General features: G+C 37.2%; 1 protein-coding gene across 1 annotated transcript; it reads left to right on the forward strand.

The window, feature by feature from the left end:
* The first annotated feature begins 2,777 nt into the window (after positions 1-2,777).
* Positions 2,778-21,941, forward strand: LOC149246393 (cysteine-rich receptor-like protein kinase 43). The gene is made up of 6 exons (XM_089441171.1): positions 2,778-3,123; positions 3,248-3,323; positions 18,510-18,698; positions 21,125-21,261; positions 21,385-21,592; positions 21,688-21,941. The coding sequence occupies exons 1-6, from the start codon at positions 3,085-3,087 to the stop codon at positions 21,924-21,926; spliced, it is 888 nt and encodes a 295-aa protein (XP_089297297.1). The 5' UTR covers positions 2,778-3,084; the 3' UTR covers positions 21,927-21,941.
* Positions 21,942-24,278: the final 2,337 nt, after the last annotated feature.

Raw genomic sequence — 24,278 nt, forward strand, 5'->3', positions numbered from 1 at the left:
ATTTATTTTTCCTTTGTGAGTTTGTTTATTTTCATGGCAAAGGCCTCATTATAACAGGGTCAATTTGCTATGTAAATAAAACATAAAAAATGTTTTGTTTATAACTATCTTCCTTGAATTGTTTAGGGGCTAGGGGAGATATGATGAAAAACATGGGGTGGTGGGAGATATTATGCAAGGGTGATGAGGGATATTATGCAAAACAAATACTTTTCACACAATATCTCTCTCCACCCCATGTTTTTCATCATTTATCTCACACCCTCGACCGTGAGGTGGGGTGTGAGGAGATATTAAGAAAAACATGGGGTATAAGGATTTATTATACAAAACAAATATGCTTTTGCACAATATCTCCCCCCACCCCATGTAGTGCATAATATATTCCACCAACCCCACCCTCGTATTCTGCCCTCATATTATGAGGGTTGGGTTGGGGGAAGATATTATGTGAAACATATTTGTTTTGCATAATATTTCCCCCTACCTCCACCTTCACCCTCATCCTCATATTATGAGGATGGGGTGGTGGGAGACATTAAGCGAAACATATTTGTTTTGCATGATATCTTTGCCACCCAACCCATTACTAATGGGTAATTTGCATAGATGTTGTTCTTGCTAAATTGAATTAAGTGATAAGAATAATAAAGGGATCAAAGCATGGAAGTAAACATAAAGTTTTAGTAAATCTTTTTAGCAATTTTGATTTATGTAATGAATTTCATAAATTAAATAAATGTTCATAAGAAAGTGTAAAACAACACATATGAATTGATATATCATCACATCTATGGGAATATGCACATACATATTTTGATCATTCAAACAATCGAAATCAAGCATACGTAGAAATATATTTTTCTAAACCTGAGGGAAATTAGTGCAATGTGGGATATGGATTCTAGTAGAGTACCCCTTGGAGATGCAGAAATGCAACAAAAACACACTCTGCATTCATGAATCAACATGTCTTTGGGCATATGGACATGTATCTTTTGATTGCTCAAAGAATGGAAATCAAGTATATGCAAAAATAAATAAATAAATTCTACAGCTAAGGGAAATTAGTGTAAAATGGGAAATTCATTGTAGCTAAGAAACCCTTGGAGATGTGGATATGCAACAAAAATTCCAGAATCAACTCAAACTTGTAACAAATCAGAGCAAGACAAGGAGACACCCATAAATGTACCACCCATTCTCAATGTCAAATCGGAAATTATTGATTAAATCTTAATCTACCTCTCTAAAATTGAGTATCAGGTTGGTTGACACTGTAAATATGCATTCTCCCCTTTCTTTCTTGGATCTTCAAGCTATATATGTGTGCATCATCCTCTTTTTTCATATCTTCAAGCTCTATACATATGCATCCTCCCTTTTGATTCAAATTTTCAAACTCTATATGTATCCATCCTCCTTTTCTGTTCACATTTAAAAACTAAGAGCAGAGACAAGTGGACAAGAAAATTGCTTTTCTAGAGAGATGCCCATACCACTCTTAAGAAGAAATGAAATACCACTCCCCAAAAGGCTATTTTAAAATAGTTAATGGTATACTATATATGTTTTTAATAATTCAATATTTATTAAATAGACAATGAGCTAAATAATGCATAAAGTTGTATCTTAAGACTAGCCTAGATCCATCTTAATTCTAGATGTACCGAGGGTCGAGAGTGATTAAATCTCTTTTCACTTTAAAAGAAGTTTGCACCTCAGATTTGATCTTTCTCATATCTTGATAGATCTTGAGTTAAGAATCTATATATATATACATACATAATTTGACCAAGTTAAAATGTTTACATGAGAACATATCTTCCATAAAACTAAAAAACATCTCTCGACACAATTATTTACTACTACATTACTCTCCTTGTATCAATTAAATATTACATAGGTTTAATATAAATTATATATATATATATTTTTAAACATTTATATTTATAATTAAATTAGTTAATTTCATAAATATATTTTCACGCCTAAATTAATAAAATAATATAATCAATCATACATTTCCAATCATAATACAACACCATACATTTTTCGAATTAATCAAATTAAACTAATAAAAAATAGTTTTAAATTCTCCCCAACTTTTGAAGAGAGGAGAAAGTGTTATAAAGTTTATGGACTTTATGACCAACACAACTATGATGAAAAGACATCTTGATACTTTGCTTCGCGTCCACGAAAGAAAGAGCGCACACCATTACTGTTTGAGGATGGATGAGACGCTTTTCCACGTGCAGATATTAATCATGTGCGTTAAGTGAAGGAGAAGGAATCCACAAAATGAACGAATGCTTTTCAGTGAAACGAATGACCGACCCTTTAAAAATTAAATTAAAAAATTAAAGTTTATTTTAGTTTACAAAGATGTGTTAAAGTCAAAGGAATTTCCAAAGAATGAACACTTTTTTTTTTCCTCTGTTTCTTTCAGCTCACTGGAAGGTTCCTCTTGCTTAACTCACTGGAAGGTTCCTCTTCCAAAAAACAATTTATTTTTTTTTTCTTCCGTTTCTTTCGGCACACCGGAATGTTCCTCCTGCTTTACAAAGATGTGTTAAAGTCCAAGGAATTTCCAAAGAATAAAGACCAAACAACATTATTTCTTTTTCGTTTTCTTTCAGCACGCTGTAAGGTTCCTCTGGCTTAACTCATTGGAATGTTCCTTTTCCAGAAAAATCCACTAGAAAAGTTTTCAAAAAAAATCTCTTTAAACACAACTCCCTCTAAATAGTGACTGGTTACAACTCCCTCTAAATAGTGACTGGTTTCACAGATTCAAAGCAGAAATGAAGTAGCTTAGTTTGGCACAGGGCTTCGACCCACTGGACTGCTCATCAAACTGATAATCTGACTGATTGTTATATCTCTCTCCCTTGTAAAAACCAAAAAAAATAACTGCGACTCTCTCTGCATTGTTATTTTCTCTTACATAGTAGTTTTTTTCAGTGGAGGTGGATTCCCCTGTGACTCCAAGTATTTAAAGAGGGCTTGTGCCAAGCAGTCGCAGTGGTTTGGGGATCTACGATTCCCAGTCAAATTGGGAGTCTCTAAGAGTCCGGAGTCATGGCAGAATACGAAGATTCCAAGCATCCTATAATCCAGGTGTTTTGAAAAAAAATTATTTCATTCTGTATAGAATAAATTTCATGCTCGTAGGTCTGCAATTCATAGGGATCTGTTTGGGAGTTAATGGCATTTTTTCAATCGTCGTATTTCCTTTGTGCAGACTTGGACTCTGAAGATTCACTGTTCATGCATGGGATGCCAGAAAAAGGTCAAGAGAGTTCTCCGTGAAATAGATGGTAAGAATCGTTGCGATACCGCATGTTTGCACATAATTAGTTATGTTTTTTAGTGCAGCTAGCGAGTTTTAATCTGGTTATTGTTGGAATATTTAATTCCTATTTGTTTTGAGTCGCTTAATTTTATTTTGATGAATAGATTACAGACTAGCAATTGTCCCAAAAGGTACAAAGAGAGGCCGATAGGATTATTAAATTAGAATTGTTGAATTTCTCTAGAAGAGATGTTGGTTCAAGCCTAATGGATGAGCAATTTGAGCTAGCTAAAGGCCTTCTAATTACACTATTGTTTGGGTCTTGAAGTCTGGAGTGACTTTGGTTGAACTTTTCTGTCTCAAGGAAAGTATGTCAGGAGATTTTTGAAAACGTTCAGAAAGGATCAGTGCAAAGATGCATCGGTGCCTTTACAACAGAATACTAGACTTCAAAATAATTATGGTTCTAAGAGGTCGATGCAACACTGTATAGAAAATTGGTTGAGAATCTAATTTACTTGACTACCAGTAGGCCCGATTTGGCTTTTGTAGTCAGTTTATTGAGCTAATTCATGTCAAAGCCCCTTGAGAATCATTGGGTTGCAGCGAAAGGCGTCTTAAGGTATCTTCAAGGAACCTTAGACTTTGGTATTAAATATACTAATTCGTTCGATGTTAGATTGACAGGATTCTCAGACTCAGGTTGGGTTGGAAATATAGATTACCAACAATCCATAACAAGTTATGCATTCAACATTGGGTTTGGGGTTATTGAATTGAGCAGCAACAAGAAGAACAATGTATCCTTATCTTCAGCTGAAGCAGAGTATCAAACAATGTGAGGAGCAACATGTGCGGCAGTATCATTGAACAGACTTTTCCAAGATGTTAAAGAAGAACAAAAGGATGCAACAGTTATGAGGTGTGACAACCAGAGCTCAACCAAACATGCAAATAATCTAGTGTTTCATAAAAGCACCAAGCATATTGATACATAGTTTCACCTTGTTAGTGAAAAGGTTCAGTAAAAGGAAATCCATATTGAATATTGTAATACCTGTGATGATGTTGTAGACATTTTTACAAAGCCTCTTGTAAGAATTAAATTTGAGCTATTTAGGGAGATGTTAAGAGTGCTATGGAACCCTTTCTCCATTAAAAGGCAGTGTTAAAATTAATGGACAAATGTATTCTTGGAGAGAGTTTGTTCATTAGTTTCATGTGAGACTTGGATTAGGAATTTGTTCCTACATTCGAGGTGGCTGTTCTAACTTCCTTATTTGATTATAAACTATATATTCTTGATTTTTAGTGAGAAGATCGTAGATCGTTTCGCTAGAGGCAGTCTCCAGGTGAAACTCCTCACCTTAGATTTGCTATGTTTAATGAATAAATTCTTTTTCTTCCATTTTTTAACAATTACTTCCATAAGTTGCACCTCAGTCTCCAGGTGAAGCTCCTCACCTTAGATTTGCTATGTTTAATGAATAAATTCTTTTTCTTCCATTTTTTAACAATTACTTCCATAAGTTGCACCTCCAAGTAAATGAATCTCCGATTTAGCTTCTTGCATAAACACTACCTTGTCACCTTGTAAGTAACGATTAAGAAGATATTTCAAGATATGTGTAAGTGTTTCTTATGTTTCCTTTTGGATAGAACTCATATTCTTTAGAGAAGCTCAAGAGGTCCTAAAAGAGAGAACCAACTATACCAAAAGGACAAGCTTAAAGATAGCTTGGTTAGGTATTGAAACAAGTTAAGGAGTAACTTGTTATTGCAATGTACAGGTGGACAAGGTAAAGTTCACAAAGAAACTATTGATAGTCATGACATGGGTTCAAGGAGAAGTCATAGTAGATGAAAATAAGATGCCAAAGTAAATGACATAAGAAGAAGGATGATTCAAAAGGAATTTCACTGAGAAGTTGTTGAGATAAAATTGCACCTGAATGTACTAATCTAACAAGAAGGTAAAGAAGACCAAATGTTTAATGGATTATGTGGAAGAAATTAAAGTGGCATAGGTTACAAGTGAAGTTGGAGCATAGGTTTAATGCTTAATTGAATGATGAAGAACTCACAACAACCTAGATGGAAGTTTACTTTTGTGAACTTAAACATAGACCAATCCTTAGTAAAGATAAGGATGAAGAAGTTGATGAGATCCAAAGATATTGTGATTTTAAAACTAGTGAACTGTTGGTGAATACAAATCATGTAGTTGTAGATGATTGAGAGTTTCCTCATGAGGTAATAACAAGGAAATTCCAATCAATGTAATTGTAAATGAAATTCTTATAAAAAAAAGAGACATCTATGAAAAAGGGGATGAAGAGAATGACAAACTTATTGCAAGCCTCATAAACTTTGCAGAAATATTTTAAATTAGCATGATGATTGGATGTCTGAAACGTCAAACAAGGCCACACAGCCTTGTGATTTTAAATATGACATTTTTTTTTTCAAGTTTGGTTGAGGATTAACTACCAAAGTAACCCAAGATCCCTAGCATATTTAATTTTCACCATGCTTTTAAATTGCGAATTAATAATTTGTATTCCTTTTGACACTTGTGCCTTCCATGTGATTTCTTCTAGAAATCATTTTCGTTAGTGGGTTGATGCTCTTGCATCAGACTTAATTATGATAAGACTGAAGCTTAGGCTAGTTTATTATGCATAGACAGTTATACATTTCTGCACCTGAATTCCGACTTCTAATCAAAGCAATGTGATAAAATTCAAAGCAATGTGGTAAAATTATGATAAGGCTGAAGCTTGGGCTAGTTTATTATGCATAGACAGTTATACATTTCTGCACCCGAATTCCGACTTCTAATCAAAGCAATGTGATAAAATTCGATGCAAAGGAAGCGTATACTAAATATAAAAAAAAAAAAAATGACGTAAACAACAATTAGCTAAACAGCTACAAGAATTTGTTTTCTTGATTTAATTGCAAGAACATATACAATAGATTCACGTGACCTTATTCAAGTATTTCACCAAATTTGTTTCCTCAATTTACAAAAGCCTCATAAAGAGCTAAATACCATGGACAAACGCATTGGATTTATGAGAATGTGTGAGAAACAAACCATGCGAATATTTTTCATTACTTCATAAATGCCATTCAATTCCACCAGCTGGAGGAGGAGATCTCTGAGTCCCTTTACATTTTTCGTCATGTGAACGAATTAACAGTGATAAAGATTTAATGAAAATGTGAGAAAATGTTTCTTCATAACATCAGATATGTCTTTGAACAAAAATAAAATCCACGAGAAGTGTCTTTTTCTGAAATTCGATCTCCGTTTTATAGTTTTGCGGTTTGTAAAATCTTTCCCAGAATATTTAAACCTTCCGCGCAAGCTTGAAGATCTTCTTTCTTTGCACTCTTATCTTGCAAAACCGTGTGGCACACATATGAGAGGGTCTTATCTTGCAACACGATCTGGCAAACGTGCGAGAGGGTGTGTTCAATGTCAGGCACATTTACTTTCCAAAGTGAGTTGACAATCAATTCTTTGTTAGACTGTGAAAATGCTCCAAAATCGGCTCACTATAATTCTCCTCCGTACTCCGCTGCTCTTTGATATCTTCTAATAACTGCAACAGAGCAAAAGCACCTGTTCCCACTGTTTCTGAGCCATTCGGCTATAAATGACAAACCCAAATATAAGTCTCCATTCTTTCCAAGTTTCTTCGCCGCTTCTCTTTCATACATGTAACCAATTGTCTGCAGTATACTGTTTCCATTAGCTGCACCGCTCAGCAATTTAACGTCAGATTTAGCTTCTTCTATAAACCCACCCTTCTCACCTTGTACGTACGGATAAAGACAATCTTTCAAAACCTGTGCAAGATTTTCTTCTCTTTCCTCTTGTACTTTCCTGTTATCCGTGTGCTCGCCTTCAGTAAAGATCTTCTCAAAAGAAGCCATAGAAGCAATTGTGAGGTGGCCTATATAGTCTTCAAATAACTTGCTTCCAAACAGCATCGCAAAGACTGCTGCTGCCTCTATTATTGTTTCCATTGATACACCTGCATTTCCATGTGCATCATATGATGCCCGATGTGCTGGATCGCTGGGAACATGGTAAGCTTCTCCTAATCCCTGAAAATTTTGTGCCACCTGAGCATCATTTGTATTTTTAAGAGGAAAAACCTGCCTGGCCTTCATGTAATAAGCATTCTTGATCTCTGCTTCAGTGGCCGTCGCACTCACTGCGAGTATGTCGTAGTAACCAGTTTCCTTAACCAGTGCTAAAAGTCTGCAGCAGATTCCAGAGTTCTAGCAGAATCAGATGACAAAATCGATGTCCACCGGGAGATCTGGTTTTTCATGATGCATACTCTGAGAGGACTGTGAGATATCTCAGGCTGCAGACTTTTGATGGAAACGGCCCTGCGACCAGAAAATTGTCAAATTCTAATCTCACAACGTGCCCTTCTCTATCACAGTGGACGCCATTGAAGGCACGGAGAATCGCTGCTAACTTTAAACTGCTTTCTCAGTAATTTGTAACGGTTTGTTCAGGGATTACAGGAATACATGCCCTTCTCTGTCACAGTGGACACCATTGAAGGCACATGGAGAATTGTTGCTAACTTTAAACTGCTTTCTTAGTAATTTGTAACGATTTGTTCAGGGATTACAGGAATTTGTAACAAATTTGCGGATATTTCTGCCGGCTTCATGCAGTGGGTGAAGATTCGAGTCCACCATCATTATGGAGAAAGGCGTTGGCATAACAGTTTTCCGTTGAGCTTTAGAACTCGCACCAGCGGCAAAATTATCGGTTAAGACCATGACAAGTAATTGAAAAAGATGTTGAATGCCCGCTAAATGTACACGCCAGGTGTCAACATCTGAAAGAAAAGGACGACGAAAGTCCCTTTCAAGGAAGGCCTATCGGCCTAATAATGTGCACTGGATCATTAATGAAGATCAATGTCTGATCTAAATATTTCAAACAAACATTTGGTCAACAAACAAGCTTGTATCATGGTAATAAACTGTAATCAGATGGAGTACTGCTTAAGTAATATACTTCAGTCAGCAACATTCCCACCGGCAACAGTCAGCAATAGTCTTCATCCATTATGATGTTTTTCCCAGTGGCAACAAATTCATGAGGATGATTTGCTTTGCAGGAATCCAGAGGTTTTTTTCTGTAGTTTTTCTCCGATATGGTCTTGAGTATAAGCTCAATCCTCAAGGCAGAAGCTGTTCCTGATCTAGGAATGGTGACAAATGCTATAGTCTGTTTGTATTGTCTCTTTTCCTCCTCCATTTTTATTTGAGGCATCAGAAATGGTGAATAACATCTAATGGCTTTGAAAATGTGAGTGTGAGTTTTGTCCACATGGATGTTGTGTTGATTCACATGATTTACAGAACTTATTAACCTTCTAATCAATTCACCCAAAACAGGTCTTTATATGAAAGATAAAATCGTTTCGATCTAGGAAAAGCTAAGAACTTCTTCCTACTGCAATATGTTTGTAGTGGCACAAATCTGGAAAAAGAAATGATATTTTTCAAAAAATTAGAGACAGAAAATATTATATAGAACAATATCCAAAAGAAAATTATTCCACTAGAACAGAATTGAACATAACAGTCCAATTTGAATATGCTAATAAGTTAATAACATGATCCTCTAATATATAGAAATTATAATTTTACCAATATCTATCGTCTGCAAAATGGTTAGGATATTTCAGAAAAGATGAAACCATATTTTAGTTTTCTCATCACTCAAGGATTAAGATAAATTACAAAAGGGGGAACAATAGTAGGCTCAGCGCAACCATTAAGGCACTTGGCCCCAAATCTCTAGCAAAACAGTAGATTCACAGAGACCAGATAAACTCAGGTTGTGAACTAGCAAAGACTATGTCATCACAATGCCTAACTGACAAAAAAAAAAATCAAAGATGCATCAGATAAAAATATGCCTCAAAGAAGTTGTAATTTTAGCTACAAATATGTAATCAGTGTTTTTACAAGCCAAAGAAGCCAAAATATACCAAGTTTTTGGAGTAACTACATCATCACTTGGACTAGGGTGGGGGTGAAGCATGAAAATAAGGCTTGGCATTTCAGAAAGAAATCTGGAATGGAGTTTTGGTTTCTTGTAGCTAGTTGATATGAGAGTAGGTTGGTCCAAGAGCAGCATTCATACTACCTTGGAAAATCTAGGGTAAGTTGGCAAACATACTTAGGAAAGTTTTTGTTGTGTAGTTGGAGATTCAAACTAATTCTATTTTGGCTAAGATTCATGTTTGATGTTTAAAATTTTGTTCTACAGTTTCATGGTGCTGTATTTCAGAATATATATCTGCTGTATTTTCATTTTCTCTGAAAAATAAAACTTATATTTTCATAGTGAAGTGAAATATACATTGTCAGACCAGGTTTGAAACCTGATCTAATCTGGATAATGATCCAAGAAGAAAATGACCAAAAGGATAAACTGTAATAGACAATTACACAGCTTTATCAAGATAATCGTTCATCTCAAAACTTCCTTTCTTTAAAGATGGAACTCCATCACTTGAATTTCCTGCCCGTCTAGGATTTCATAGATGCCAAGAGAAACAGATGGCAATTGTAGAGTCTCTTTAGAAAGCTGATGTCCTTTTGAGTTCAATTCCCTCAGGATATGCTTGGCAGAAAACCATTTCATCTTATTTATTTCGCTACGGATATTCCATAGGATATGTTCTAGACAAAGGGCTTCAATGAAAACTTTTCTATCCAACCAATCAATGACAAGCTTTGAATCTCCCATGATTTGCAGCTTAAATTTTTTTTAAAATTGGTGACATAAAACAAGGTCCACAAAGCCGTAAATTCTGCTTCAGTGTTTGTATCAAAACCAGGGGAATATCGAATAGGCATATGATGATTCTGATGAAAGAAGATAATGACACCAACATCGCAGCATGGGATGTGTTAATTTTTGTAGTAGTGGACAGGTGTTCTGGTCACAGATTGTGTTTAAGAGACTAAGGAACACGAGATCTCCAAAACCTAGAAAAGGTTTTGAGAAAAAGACTTGGAGATGCCTTAATTAACATAATTGGACATAATTAAAATATTCTTAATTCTAACCTAGGAAAATTGGTTAATTAAAGAGAATTAATTAAGAAACTTTGATTTTGCTCCAGAGACTTCCATGGATGAAGTCAAGATGATCTTGGTCGTTGGTTGAGATGTAATCATGGCCGTTGAGACTCCAACGAGAGATTATACGAGCATGTCGAAGGGCTTGAAGATAGATACAATTGGTAAGTTGAGCAGTTTGACTTATCCAGTTGCAATACTCAACAAGGGCACAATTGAATCTAGGGAAAGGATCGGAGCGAGAGATCAACAAAGATTTAAGAGCTGGATTTTGGAGGAATTGTCCTTAGTATTTTCCAGTGTCCAAGACACAAGAAAGAGGAGGCCGAATACAATAGTGCGAGTTAGCCAGATTTCCCGGTGCGAGTTGCCGGAGGAGCCATGTTTCAGTTGCAAGTTGTTGGATCAGGGTCTTGAGGCAAAGCGAGTGGGTTCTAGAGGCAGAGGGAAGCTAGATGTCTCACCTAGAAGCATTTCTAGGGCTGTATAGTTTTATAATTTATCTAGCCAGGCAGTGTGCATTTTTGGGCTTCAATGTGAGTGGCAAGGGAGAGTGCAAGCAGGCTAGGAGAGACTAGATCAGTTGCAAAGGGAGACAAGGGTGTCTTCCAGATTATTTTATCAATAGTATATTGCCTGAGCTTTGCTAGATTAGCAAGAAGATCTTTGTACTTTTGAATTTGCTGAAGAATTAATAAAAACCTCGTCTATTGCACTAGTTTTCTTTTCGGGGTTTTTCCAGGAACAATTGTCCAAAAACAACAGTGTCAATTTTTGTATGTGTGCATCTATTTTTCAGTTCTTATTTTATATTTCCGCAACATTTTTATTGTGAAGAATGCAATTGTGAATTTATCATTGTTTGCTGAATAATAATTCAGAAGGCAGAGAAACTGTTAACAGCTAGAAGATAAATCTCCAATAATTGCATTCAAGGAATTTTCACAATATGTCTCTGGCTTGCTCCATCAAAAAAGGCTCAAGGAGTATTGGGAAGCAATGGAGGCATATTTGGAATTCCAAATATATCTTCTGTATTTATTTTACTGTTGCTGAATTTCTTTAGTATACTGGAATCTGTCGTGATACAAATTGTTGAATTTATTGTTACAGACCTAGCTACATTTATTGCGTTGTTTTCAGTAAGATCAATCTGTCATTGAGTAATCTGTAAAAGTGCTTAATACAACATTCTCTGAAGAAGTTAAGGCCTGCCACCAAACATATATACTCTAGGATGAAGTATCATTTTCGAAAGTAATTTATCCGATTCAGATTAATAAATAGAATCTCTCGACACAGAAGTTCTTGAAAAAATTAAGTGCATTAGCAACACAGAGCATATATACACAAGTTTGTCATTATTTCAGCTTAGGTATAATCCATTTTTAAGTAGCATATCACCAAAAATCCCCACAGGAACAATGCCCGTCCTTGAAATGATGGAAACGGTTAGTATCTCTCATAATGATTTCTCGTAAAGCAATCTTGGAAATGAACTTAGTGGCAGAATGACAGTCACCACACACTCGAAGGTTTTTAACAATTCTAATGGTTGTCCCATGATATGTGTTGATAAGCCCAAATACAATGGCCAACTTCTCACTATGGTGGAAGAGAACATGTTCCTTCTGCTCCTCTTCCACATCATGCAGCACAAAGTCTGTGTCTGGCACATATCCTGCCTCTTTCATATACCCAGACAACCTTTCCAACTCTGCAAAAATGTCCTGCATCTGTAAGTTTAATCTGTTTCTTGCCATGAAAACATAAACCCTGTTATTTACCTCAATCCAGCTGCATCCTGGCATCTTTTTTACCCCCCTCTTTCATCATTTTCCAGACATTTTCTGCATCATCCCACCTACCCGCTGCTGCATAGATGTTTGCCAGTTGCAAATACGGTGACACATTTTCAGGATCTAACTCAAAAAGTAGTTGTGCCACAGATTCTCCTAGTTCTATATTCTTATGGACCTTACAAGCACCTAGTAAAGATCTCCACACAAGTGGTCTAGGATTTATTGGCATGTTGTCAATAAAGACTTGCACCTCATCCAGATGCCCAACACGACTAAGGAGGTCAACCATGCACACATAGTGCTCAAGCTCTGGTTCCATGTGATAATTCTGACTCATTCAATGAAAATATTTCCAGCCATCCTTCAATAAGTCTCCATGGCTGCAAGCAGACAAGACACCAACAAAGGTTACATTGTCTGGCATGGTGCCAGCCTCTTTCATTTCTTCAAAGAGTAAGAGGGTCTCCCTGCCATGACCATGCAATGCATATCTTAATATCATTGCATTCCATGACACCACATCACGTCTAGGCATTCTATCAAAAACTTGACGTGCATCCTTTATAGTACCACATTTGGAATACATGTCTACCGGGGCACTACCCACAAAATCATCATGATTAGATTTAAATCCATTTTTAACTATACAATTGTGGACCAACTTGCCATGTCCTAGAGTTACCAAATTGGCACACGCTGGAAGCACACCGGCAAATGTGCCCAAGTCTGGCTTCATATTATTCGATTGCGGTTCCTGAAAAAGTGTCAATGCCTCATAGAAATGCCCACTCCGTACATAACCTGCAACCATTGTATTCCACGAGACAATATCTCGTTCTGGCAGTCCTTGAAACAGCTTCACTGCTTCATCAAGATACCCATTTTGTATATATCCAACAGTCATTGCATTCCATGAAACCACATTCCGAACAGGGATTTTCACAAAGAGATTCGAAGCTTCATCGACATACCCACACTTCGCATATCCTGCAATCATTGTATTCCAGGAAACAACATTTTGTTCAGGCAAATTGTCAAACACGGTGCGTGCTTCCTGTATGCTTCTACATTTGACATACATGTCTACAAGGGCACTCCCAACAACAACATTGGAATGCAACCCGCTTCTAATTATGCTCTCATGAATCTCTTTGCCATGTTTCAAAGATCCCATATTTACACAAGCAGAGAGAACACTGGCAAAAGTAAATTGATTAAGCCGAATTGCAGTTTGCTGCATATGGCCAAACAATTTAAGGGCATCCTCCGCATGGCCATGCTTAGTGGAAGCAGTAATCATTGCCGTCCAAGAAACTGTATTCCGATGAGGCATTTTCCAAAACAGCTTTAGCGCCTCCTCAATTTCCCCATTTTGGGCATATCTTAAAGTCATCGTCGTCCATGAAATCATATTTCGTTTGGGCATTTTTTCAAACAGTTCCCGGGATTCATTAATGAGTCCATTCTGCACACATCCAGCAATCACTGCTGTCCATGAAACCACGTTTCTTTCTGGCATTTCCGAGAAGAGCTTCAGAGCCTCATCAACAAACCCATTCTGTGCATACCCTGCAACAATCACATTCCATGAGACTAAATTTCGTTCAGGCATTTCATCAAATACCTTTGGTGCATCCCCTATCTGTCCACATTTAGCATACATGTTTACAAGTGTACTTACCACAAAAACACTAGTATGGAACCCATTCCTAACTATTTCTTCATGGATCTCCTTGCCGTTTCCAAGACTTTCAAGTTTGCACAGGCAGCGAGAACAGTGGCAAACGTGTATTCGTCTGCTGGAACACCCTTACATTGCATCTCATAAAACAACTTCAAGGCTTTCTCACCATATCCATACGCAGAGTAAGCACTGATCATAGTAGTCCATGAGGCTACATTCGGTTCAAACATTCCATCGAACACTTGGCGAGCTTCCACCAAATTCCCGCACTTGGAATACAGTTCCAAAAGCTTAGTTGCTAAAACTATATCTGCATGAATCCAAACCCATTGTGTGCATACCCTGCAACAATCACATTCCATGAGACTAAATTTCGTTCAGGCATTTCATCAAATACCTTTGGTGCATCCCCTATCTGTCCACATTTAGCATACATGTTTACAAGTGTACTTACCACAAAAACATTAGTATGGAACCCATTCCTAACTATTTCTTCATGGATCTCCTTGCCGTTTCCAAGACTTTCGAGTTTGCACAGGCAGCGAGAACAGTGGCAAACGTGTATTCGTCTGCTGGAACACCCTTACATTGCATCTCATAAAACAAATTCAAGGCTTTCTCACCATATCCATACCCAGAGTAAGCACTGATCATAGTAGTACATGAGGCTACATTCGGTTCAAACATTCCATCGAACACTTGGCGAGCTTCCACCAAATTCCCGCACTTGGAATACAGTCCCAAAAGCTTACTTGCTAAAACTATATCTGCATGAATCCGGTTCGGATCATGTGGGCTTGGATGGATGAATTTGGCTTCTTCCCATGCTTTCTCCATAACACACTCCTCTAGCACCCAGTTGTACGTACACCACACCACTCCAATGCCCTCTTGCAGAATCCGAAAAGCCTCTTTCAGTTTTCCTCCCTGGGTGTTGCATACTCTCCGCGCTTCTTTGAATGGTTAGGGGAGCAGCCCGCTGTTTGCAAAATTTCGAATTGAAATGCGCATTAACTCTCCATGGCGTGAATTTTGTCAGACTAGCTCCTATCAAATCAAGACTTTAATGCGGAAAGGTGGAAGAGCTTGCGGAGGGTGGCGGAAGGCGGAGGAATTGCAGACTGCCAGAGTTGGACGTTTTTCCGGGCGGCGACAGAAACCGGGGAATTTCTCTGCCTTGTTAGACTACTCCGATCTTGTTTGGGTGCTCGACGTTAGCGGAAGCATGTTGGGTTTTCAAAATTGTATCAGTAAAATGATTCCTTAACAACGCAGCATGATAACGTAGGCAGCACGATAACGTTTGTCTGGGGAGATCTGTCTCTCAGATGGAGCACTCTCCCCTTCTTGACATGGATCTGCAACATTAGCAGGAGTAGGCTTTGAATTAGCATTCTCTTCGTGGAAAATTCGTTGAATTCAATGGAAGCCATGGAGAATTTGGTTCAACTTTCAGAATCTATGCAGTAGGCCACTAGAATCTATGCAGTAGGCCGCTGCCCTGCTGGCAGACGAAGAAGTAGAGGAGTCGTGGACGAGGAATTCTACTTTCCTCAACGTTGTGCCCCTCGGCGATGTTGGGGCTGGAAAGTCAGCGGTATTAAAGAGTCTGATTGGTCATCCTGTGCTTCCTATAGGAGAAAATGGAGCAACTCGTGCACCAATCTTAATTGATTTGCAACGAGATAGTTCGGTCAAGATATGGAGTGGGGATGAATTGGAAGAAGACAGCTTCGTCCGCGTCTTTGATGTCGACACCAACACCGATGTTTCTAAGCTCGAGTCACCCCCTTCAGAAATCTGGAAGAGGTAGTTCCATCCCATGGGGATATGTTGGTTATCACTGGAGGAGGTAGCAAACAGCGATCGGAATTGAGTTTTGGAAGTCCAGATTGAGCTTGAATCCGGGAGTTTGGATTGAGCTTGAATGCGAGGAATGACAAAGTCCTGGAATGGTGTTCAATGTTGCACTTGGGCTTCAAAATTTATCAGAGTGTAGAGATAGAGGAATTTGATGTTTGGTTAACATGAAAGTTATTTTTTTTTTTTTTGGAATTAGAGATAAGTGCTTAATTGAGTTTAACTAACTCAATTTAGGTAAAGTTATTTTGTTAGAATTTGCGACTCTAACAAATGACAACATGTTAAGTATGGAGTTCCAAGATTTAATTGACAAAGAAAAAGATGCCCAAGATGTGAAACGTGCATCAACAACGATTAAACTATAATAGACAACGCGGTGAAAGTGTGAGTTTGTTAGTGTTTGTGGAATAGATTATATTATGTTGTAATGTGAATCACAGTTGTAAAGTAAGCAAGTCTAGGATGTTTTGGCGTGGTCTTTGTAATGTATGTACTTGGTAACTCCAGAGTTAGAGTGTGAAATGTAAGCCTTGTAAGGCATGTGTATCACCATACAGTTCGTAGTAATTTAAAAACCACTTTGTATTTGTAGTTTCGGTTTGTGGTAAGCCAGAAACCACATGTAAGAGTGAAGTGGGATAGAGATTTCTGTTGGCATGGTTTAAAGTTAGCCGAGAAAACCCTCGCCCTGGTTGAGTCAGGTCTTTGGTGACCTTGAGTGGCTAGAGTGCGTTCCTGGCTGAGTTGAGCCTTGGTGGCTGAGTTGAGCCGTGTTCGCTGAGAGCCTTTGGAGGCATGGTTGAGGGTGATCCGATAAAACCTAGTGCATGGTTACAGGTAATCCGACAAAACCCGGGTTAACAATGATGGAAGGGGATTTATAGGTACAGGTGTGAAGCTATAATGGTTGATAGAACCATGTACGTGAAGGACATCCTATAATACTGGCGGTTGCAGCGGTTTGCACCCATGCATTCCGATAGATGGTTGTGTTCCTTTATATGGACATCAACATATTCTTTTTGGTATATTTGACCACAACTAGATTTTTGTTAGATAAACTTGACCCTATGGTGGAGTTGAGGTTATGTCAACAGTTATGGTTAATAGTGGTGGTTTTGGGCACCTAGTATTGGTGATTCATGGTATTGAGCCCATGGTATTAGATGGAGTTGAAACCCTTAAAAGGCTTGTGTATTTTCCATTGTAGATAGCCATGGTTTAGCGGTGAAAGTTCAGGTTGTTGGCTGGCTTGGTTGTGTTTTAGCGAAGGACAATAAAAGATTTGTTGTTGGTTGGTTTTTTCCCCCAATTGGGGTTTTCCAGATAATCATGGTGTACATGGTTTGAATGAGTATTTCTTGATTGTTATATTTTTTTTCTCTTGAACCCTAACAAGTGGTATCAGAGCTTTGGTTGGCAAGAGCCTTGGATGACGCTAGTTGAAGCAATAGTTCATTGCACAAACCAGCAATGTCCGTTGAGTGATGGTTCGATGAAGAGCAAGAAGAAAATGAAGTCTGAAGGCTTTGCCAAAGCCTCGTTCAATGAGGAGCAAGAAGAAAATGCAAGCCCTAGGAATATTTTTTGGAAATTTAAAAAATTCAAGAAAATTAGGTAATTCTTTTTTTTTTTTTGGAGAAATTTGTTGAAGAGCTTTTATGGTTAAAGAAAAATTTCTATTTTGAAATAGTAACAGAAATTTTAAATAAAAATTTTCTTACAAAAGAAGGGTTAAATAGTGGGATAGGAGTCTTACAGGGTGAAATGCATGGTTAAACTTGCAGCAGTTCGAGTTGTGTGTGGGTCAAGATAGCAACAAAATAAAAATAAAATGAAAATTTTCATGTAAATGGGTATATGATTGTAAGAACCTAGTGAATCACTGGTAAAGTTTGAATGTCCACTTGGGTGATATGGGGATGCATGTGGTGGTATGATGAAGCATGCTAAACTAGGATAGCTTGCGAGATTATCAAATATCCTAACATTGATTGGGTAGGGCCTGGAAGTGAGTGGTGGCTGGTTCACTTGGCAGATTTGGCTAGATTTGGCCAAGGAAAAGCCAAAGTCAAGTTTAAAGGGCGGATTGTTAGATAAACTTAACCCTATGGTGGAGTTGAGGTTATGTCAACAGTTATGGTTAATAGTTGTGGTTTTGGGCACCTAGTATTGGTGACTCATGGTATTGAGCCCATGCTATTACATGTAGTTGACTCATGGTATTGAGCCCATGCTATTACATGTAGTTGAAGCCCTTAAAAGGCTTGTGTATTTTCCATTGTAGGTAGCCATGGTTGAGCGGTGAAAGCTTAGGTTGTTGGCTGGCTTGGTTGGTTTTTCCCCCAACTGGTGTACATAGTTTGAATGTGTATTTCTTGATTGTTATATCTATTTCTCTTGAACCCTAACAATTTTGCAAACTGATATCGAGACAAGTACTCATTAAGGGGGAGTGTTGGAATATCTAATTCCTATTGTGATTTTTTCTATATAAAGAGTCAGTTTCTATTCTATAAGAGTTGGCTATTTCTACTTGTTCCTAGTTTGGTGTGTGCTTGAGAGATTTCCTCAACCAACAGATTGTGTGTTCAAAATAGTCTCCCTATCTTGAAAAAACACTCTGTATATATAATCTTATTTTAATGAATAGATGAAAGATAATTTGCATATTGATATTTTAAGTGTTACAAATATTTACTAACCATATGGCTCGTTGTTGCAGGTGTGCACACCGTCACTATCGATCCTGCCGAGAAGAAGGTGACTGTTACAGGAACTGTGGTTTGTCCTGATGTCTTGTTGAACAAGTTGCTGAAGAAATGTGGGAAGCATACAGAGTTGTGGCCAGTGACTCAGAATAAACAGAAGAAAGAGTCCAAGACACAGATTCAACACAGAGAGCAGAATTCAGGCAAAGATGTCGGTGGTGATAAGAAAGAACATACAGCGATGGCTCAGAGAGAAATGCAGAGGAACGAGGCCAAGACACAAAATCAACACAGAGAGCAGAATTCACTTAAAGATGATGTTGGTCTTAAGAAAGACAATACAGCGTTGGTTCAGAGAGAAATGCAGAGGAAGCCCGAGGATCCGAAGCGACAGACAGAGCAAAAACCGGGTAACGATGGAGGTACGCCGAAGACACAGAAAGAGCAGAATTCGGGCCGACACGAAGGTAAAAAATCCTTCCACACAGCTGAAAAGGAGTTACTAACTAATAGGGAAATAGAGTCTAGTACACAGCATTCCTCCTAGCATTATAATGGAGAAAAGATCTTCTGAGAAACTTTGTTATGAGGATGATGATAAGATTAATATGCTTTATAGGATCTTAAGTGGTAAAATGTTAACCGAGATTTTTTAATAATTGAATTATTTTTAGGTTTCAAAAGAAGTCAGAGAAGTTTTATTATAATTAATTAAAAATATTGGTAGTGTGATAAATATTTTGAAATTTAAAATAATGTTAATAAAAACTGGAGAATCTAACCAAAATGATTTTCATTTTTAATCTTCTTTATTTAATATTATTTCTTCCTATAATATTTTCGGAATTGATTTCAGTTTCATTTTAAAACCCATTTGAATTAATTCTTATGTAAACAATTTCTTTTTTGACATTAGTTATTAATTAGAACAAATAAATAATTTAGTTTTCAAAATTAAAATTAATCACCTCCCTAGACATCCCATTGCACGAAAATTACAATCAATCTACTCATTGACCCTGATTACAAATTCAAACCAGTAATAATCTATCTTTTCCCTACTCCCTGCGGTGAAATTACGAAAAACCATTACTCTAAATTGGCACACAAAACTAAACGATGGCGTTCAACCCAGTTACAATACTTTCTTTCTTGTCTGCGCAGCAGTTCTGGGCGTATGGCTCCTCTGAGCAATACAATCCCTTGCCCAGTTACACAGAGAAGCTGGTCTCTTTATATACAAAGATCGAAACTAGTTACTAACCTAAATTCCTCAACATAAATGCATTATACCACTCAGTTTAGGCTAGTTGAAATGACATTATACCCTTATGTTTAGGGATAGTTGGAATGACAACACGAGCATCCTAAATTCCTTCGGAAATACATTGAACCTCTAAATTTATGGCTATTTGGATTGACAGCTCTAACATGGAAGCTTCGCCGATGTTGGGTATTGAAGACTGGCCACAATCTGCATCGTATTCTTGGCCTCGCTGATATTGGTCTTCACGCCTCTTGGCATCAAATCGGCCTTTTGTTTCTTATAATGCGCAGATCCAACTCTCAAAAATCTCAGATATGGGAATATCTTGAAATCCAAAATTTCAGATTTGAGAATATCCTAAAATTCTGATGGTCAAGGGAAGGGGAAATCAACATAAATTCACAGTATTCTGCTTTACAGTCAGAACATGGATATTGCATAGGACTATTGTCTAATTATATGAATTAAGGCCAAATATTCAGGTGCATATGATTACAGTTAGGTTTAGATAATATATTTTAGTAACCATAAACCTTTATTTTACCGGGTATAGTCGATATCAAATTTTCCATTAATATTTTTTATCACTATTTATATTTTTCGTTAACTAATTTTTGTACTTGTCGATATAAATTTTTTTTATTTTTTATTATATGTTCAATATGTCATTTTTTCTTCAATATATATCTCCCACCATGAATGCACTTGGTATGCTTCTCTAGTGCTGCCTGTGTGAGTGTTGTCTCTAGTTACAGCCAGATTTAAATGATATGCCCCCGTAACCATCTCCTGGACATTCTGTAAAATGATGTTATCTGAAACTTTTAGTAAGTGAAACAATTTTTAATAAAATAATAATGTTTTGTTATGAAAAATATACCCTAAAACTCTTAAATTAGGTAGACTACGGCCAGTAGAATTAATATAATGTTACATACTACGGCCTTGATTATATCACCCCGTCCTTTTGGGGCTGTGGAATGGATCTCATTTATCTGGGACATAAAAATATAAACGATGAATCATCACAGCTACAATACAGTAGATATTCAGGTTAGAATAATAGATACTCTGTTCGTTTTGGAGAACAGAACTTTACAGTGTTCTAAGAGAGATTTACCAAATGATTACAGATTCAAGTTAGAGCAGTTGAATGAATGATTATTTATACAATAAATTTATGAACAAAATAAAAGCACACTGTTATATCAAAAATGTTTTCACCTAAATTGAAACATCTTTGAAATAACTAAAAGTCAAAACTGAAAAATATGTTTCTTACTTCATAAAGCGTATAATGTCTTCAAAAACTTCTGCCCCCATCTTTTTTGATGTAATTGTATATTTCATTGTATCGAACAGATAATGGGCAAGTGGTCGAAGACGCATTATTCACTATTTGTCCAATAGTGTTTCCGATGGAAGCACTGGTAGCTGCTACTAACAATTTTCACATTGATAACAAGATTGGAGGCGGAGGATTTGGCCCTGTATACAAGGTAACACAGGCTAGCACAAGGCTTCTACTGGTTTATATACAAAACATCAAAAACAAGCATATAATATAATTAAGATTTATTTTACAAAATCTTTCATACTGAGCATTTGTCTGAATCTCTCAGGGAACTACCCACGAAGGAAAACAAATAGCTGTGAAGAAGCTGTCGTCAAAATCTAGGCAAGGAAGGAAGGAATTTATGAATGAAAAGGTGCTTGCAAAAATTCAGCATCGGAATTTAGTGAATCTACTCGGCTGCTGTGCACAGGGATCAGAAAAGTTCCTTGTTTACGAGTACTTACCGAATAAGAGCCTTGATAAATGGCTATCCGGTGAGTCACTTGCACTTAATATATCAAGATAAAAATCAGTAATGTATCAATCTAGATAGTTCGGTGTTGAATTGGCCTCTTATGCATGGATACAGATCCGGAGAAACGCAAAGAACTTGATTGGCACATACGCTATAAGATTATCCTGGGAGTAGCTCGTGGGCTTCGCTATCTTCACGAGGATTCTCAACCGCGAATTGTTCATCGAGATATTAAAACCAGTAATATTTTGTTGGACGAGAAACTGAATCCTAAGATAGCAGATTTCGGCACTGCAAAAGTTTTCCCTGAAGATAGGACTGATGTCAGCACAGGGATTGTTGGAACCCCGTAAGTTTTTAATACAATTCTCACGAGAACACACAGGCAAAAGCTAATAACAATTAGAATGCATGCATCTAGAAAATGTTCACATTTTAAACTACCTATACATATAAGGTAAATAGTTAATGGCTAATAAATGCTAATAGGTCCAGTATCTAATTCTGAGTACCTTTTAGCATGTTAAGTGTGAATTTATGTGAATTCATTTATAGAGTTCACGACACAGACCCCCTTTGTGAGTTTGTGTCACTGATGTCATGACCCTTTCATAGTTGATTTTTGCTCAAAAGGAACCCTCCCAAGACCTTGCCTACTGTAATTCTGAGTGCCGTTTAGCTTGTAAGTGTGAATTTATGTGAATTCATTTATAGAGTTCATGACACAGACCTCCTTTGTGAGTTTGTATCACTGATTTCATGACCATTTTGTGTTTGATTTTTTCTCAAAAGCAACCCTTATGAGACTCTGCCTATTGTATATCGACTGCTACCTGTTCGACCTTTACCTCACTTGCATGACTCTTGTTTACTGTCAGTGCAATACCATGCAGGTATGTGACATGATCTTGCATGCAGAACTCTAATTCGCCTATATTTTCACGAGTCTTTGATGGCTGGTACATTATTTTAATGTACCGTGCAACCTTGCCTTGGTCGTTAGTGACAAGAATTGAAAGGAAAACGTGGAACAGAGTTTGTTTTTTGAGATTGCTGGTACATTATTTTAACTTTTGTCATGCCATGCAACCTCGTCTTGGTCGTTAGGGATTCGCAAATAGAAGCACTAGGGCCACAACTAGTCCATAAATAGTTAAAGCTTCCATAAAAGCTAAACTTAGCAGTAACCTAGCCTACCTATCCTATTATACCCTAACCTATACTAACCTAAACTACGATACCCTACATACCCTAGGCTTGCCTACCACTAACCTATCCTAGTGTTCATATACTAACCTAGCCTTACCCTAGATTCATGTACCCTATGTAAAATAACCCATATTGTCGTAGCCTACCCTCAAATTGATTTCAACTACACTTGACCTAGACTACCATAGCCTAAACTACCCTATCCTACCGTACCATGGCCAATATGAATCTAACCATATCCCAACCTAGACTACCCTAGTATACACTACATTCACATCTATTATCCTAAACTACCTAGCTTATCACACCTCCTACACCTTTACCCCTAGACAGGCATACCACAACTTTGCTATGGTCTTCTCTCATATTGAGCACAATATTATAACATACGCTTCCTTTTCAACTAGCCTAACTACTACTTATACTACTACCCATACTACCCAGTTGAACACCACTTTCGCACCCGCTACAGCCCTTGAATTGATCTAAGGGATCCAATTTGATTACCGGAGTCAACTTGATTGAATTCATCGCTCCTCGTACACCTTCATTTGCCTTTTGACGCGAGTTACCAACTTGATCGGATAGATATCATCGCAAGAGATTGAATTAAATTCAATAAATTTGGACTAAATTAAAGCTGATTGTGATATTTGGATGGACAAGTGATTGGAATTGGATTCTCCAACAGTTAGAGTTAAATATTAAAAAATAGAAGTAAAATGGGGAAGTGATGATTAATGGTTCTAGAACTTTAATTCAATTTTTTCCATGATTTTTTTGACTGTGTAAATTATTTGGACTTTTTGTCATGTTGCTCAATCTTTTCTGGTTATTTGTTAGACTTCTTGAGGATTTTTAGGTACTTTGTTTTTATCCAAATTGTCTATAGTTTAGCCAAGATTTATTGGAATCACAAGTTTGAGTTGTGAGCTGTCTATAATTCTAGTGCCCCAAGTGTTTTTGAAGATGCTGAATTCGTATATAGAGTAAAAACAAAATTTAAACAATAAAAATGAAGATTCTACAAAAACAAATTTGGCCTATATTTCCAAAAAAAAATTAATAATTAGACACCACCTTAAATATTAGATAATATAGATTTCAAGGTAAAATGAACCTAAGTGGGGACTTTGCAACTTGAGCTAGGGTTGGCGTTGGCGTTAGGGTTTTGACTTTGGGTACCATGGCGGGACGTGCAAGGGGGAGTGATGCTCCCTCCTACAGTTAGGTAATTACAGATAGAAGTAAGGACGCGGGAAAGTAGCATTTCAAAAAACATTTGGAGAAGGTAATAGAGGCAAGAAGCATGGGAACATTGGAAAGAAACGAATCTCAGGAACAGGAAGGGGATTAACAAGAAACAAGTAAGGAGAAGGAGAATGAAGGCAGCAGTGAAAACCCTACTTCCATAAGGACAACTGGGGTCTGCAAACCCAAGTCGAGCATTATTCATCGGGTCATTTTGAGCGATCCAGCGCTTCAAGCGCAGAGGG

Source organism: Pinus tabuliformis, chromosome 7, assembly GCF_031772625.1.
Source record: "Pinus tabuliformis cultivar Carrire ecotype Pingquan chromosome 7, CPIR1, whole genome shotgun sequence".
Lineage (NCBI taxonomy): Eukaryota > Viridiplantae > Streptophyta > Pinopsida > Pinales > Pinaceae > Pinus > Pinus tabuliformis.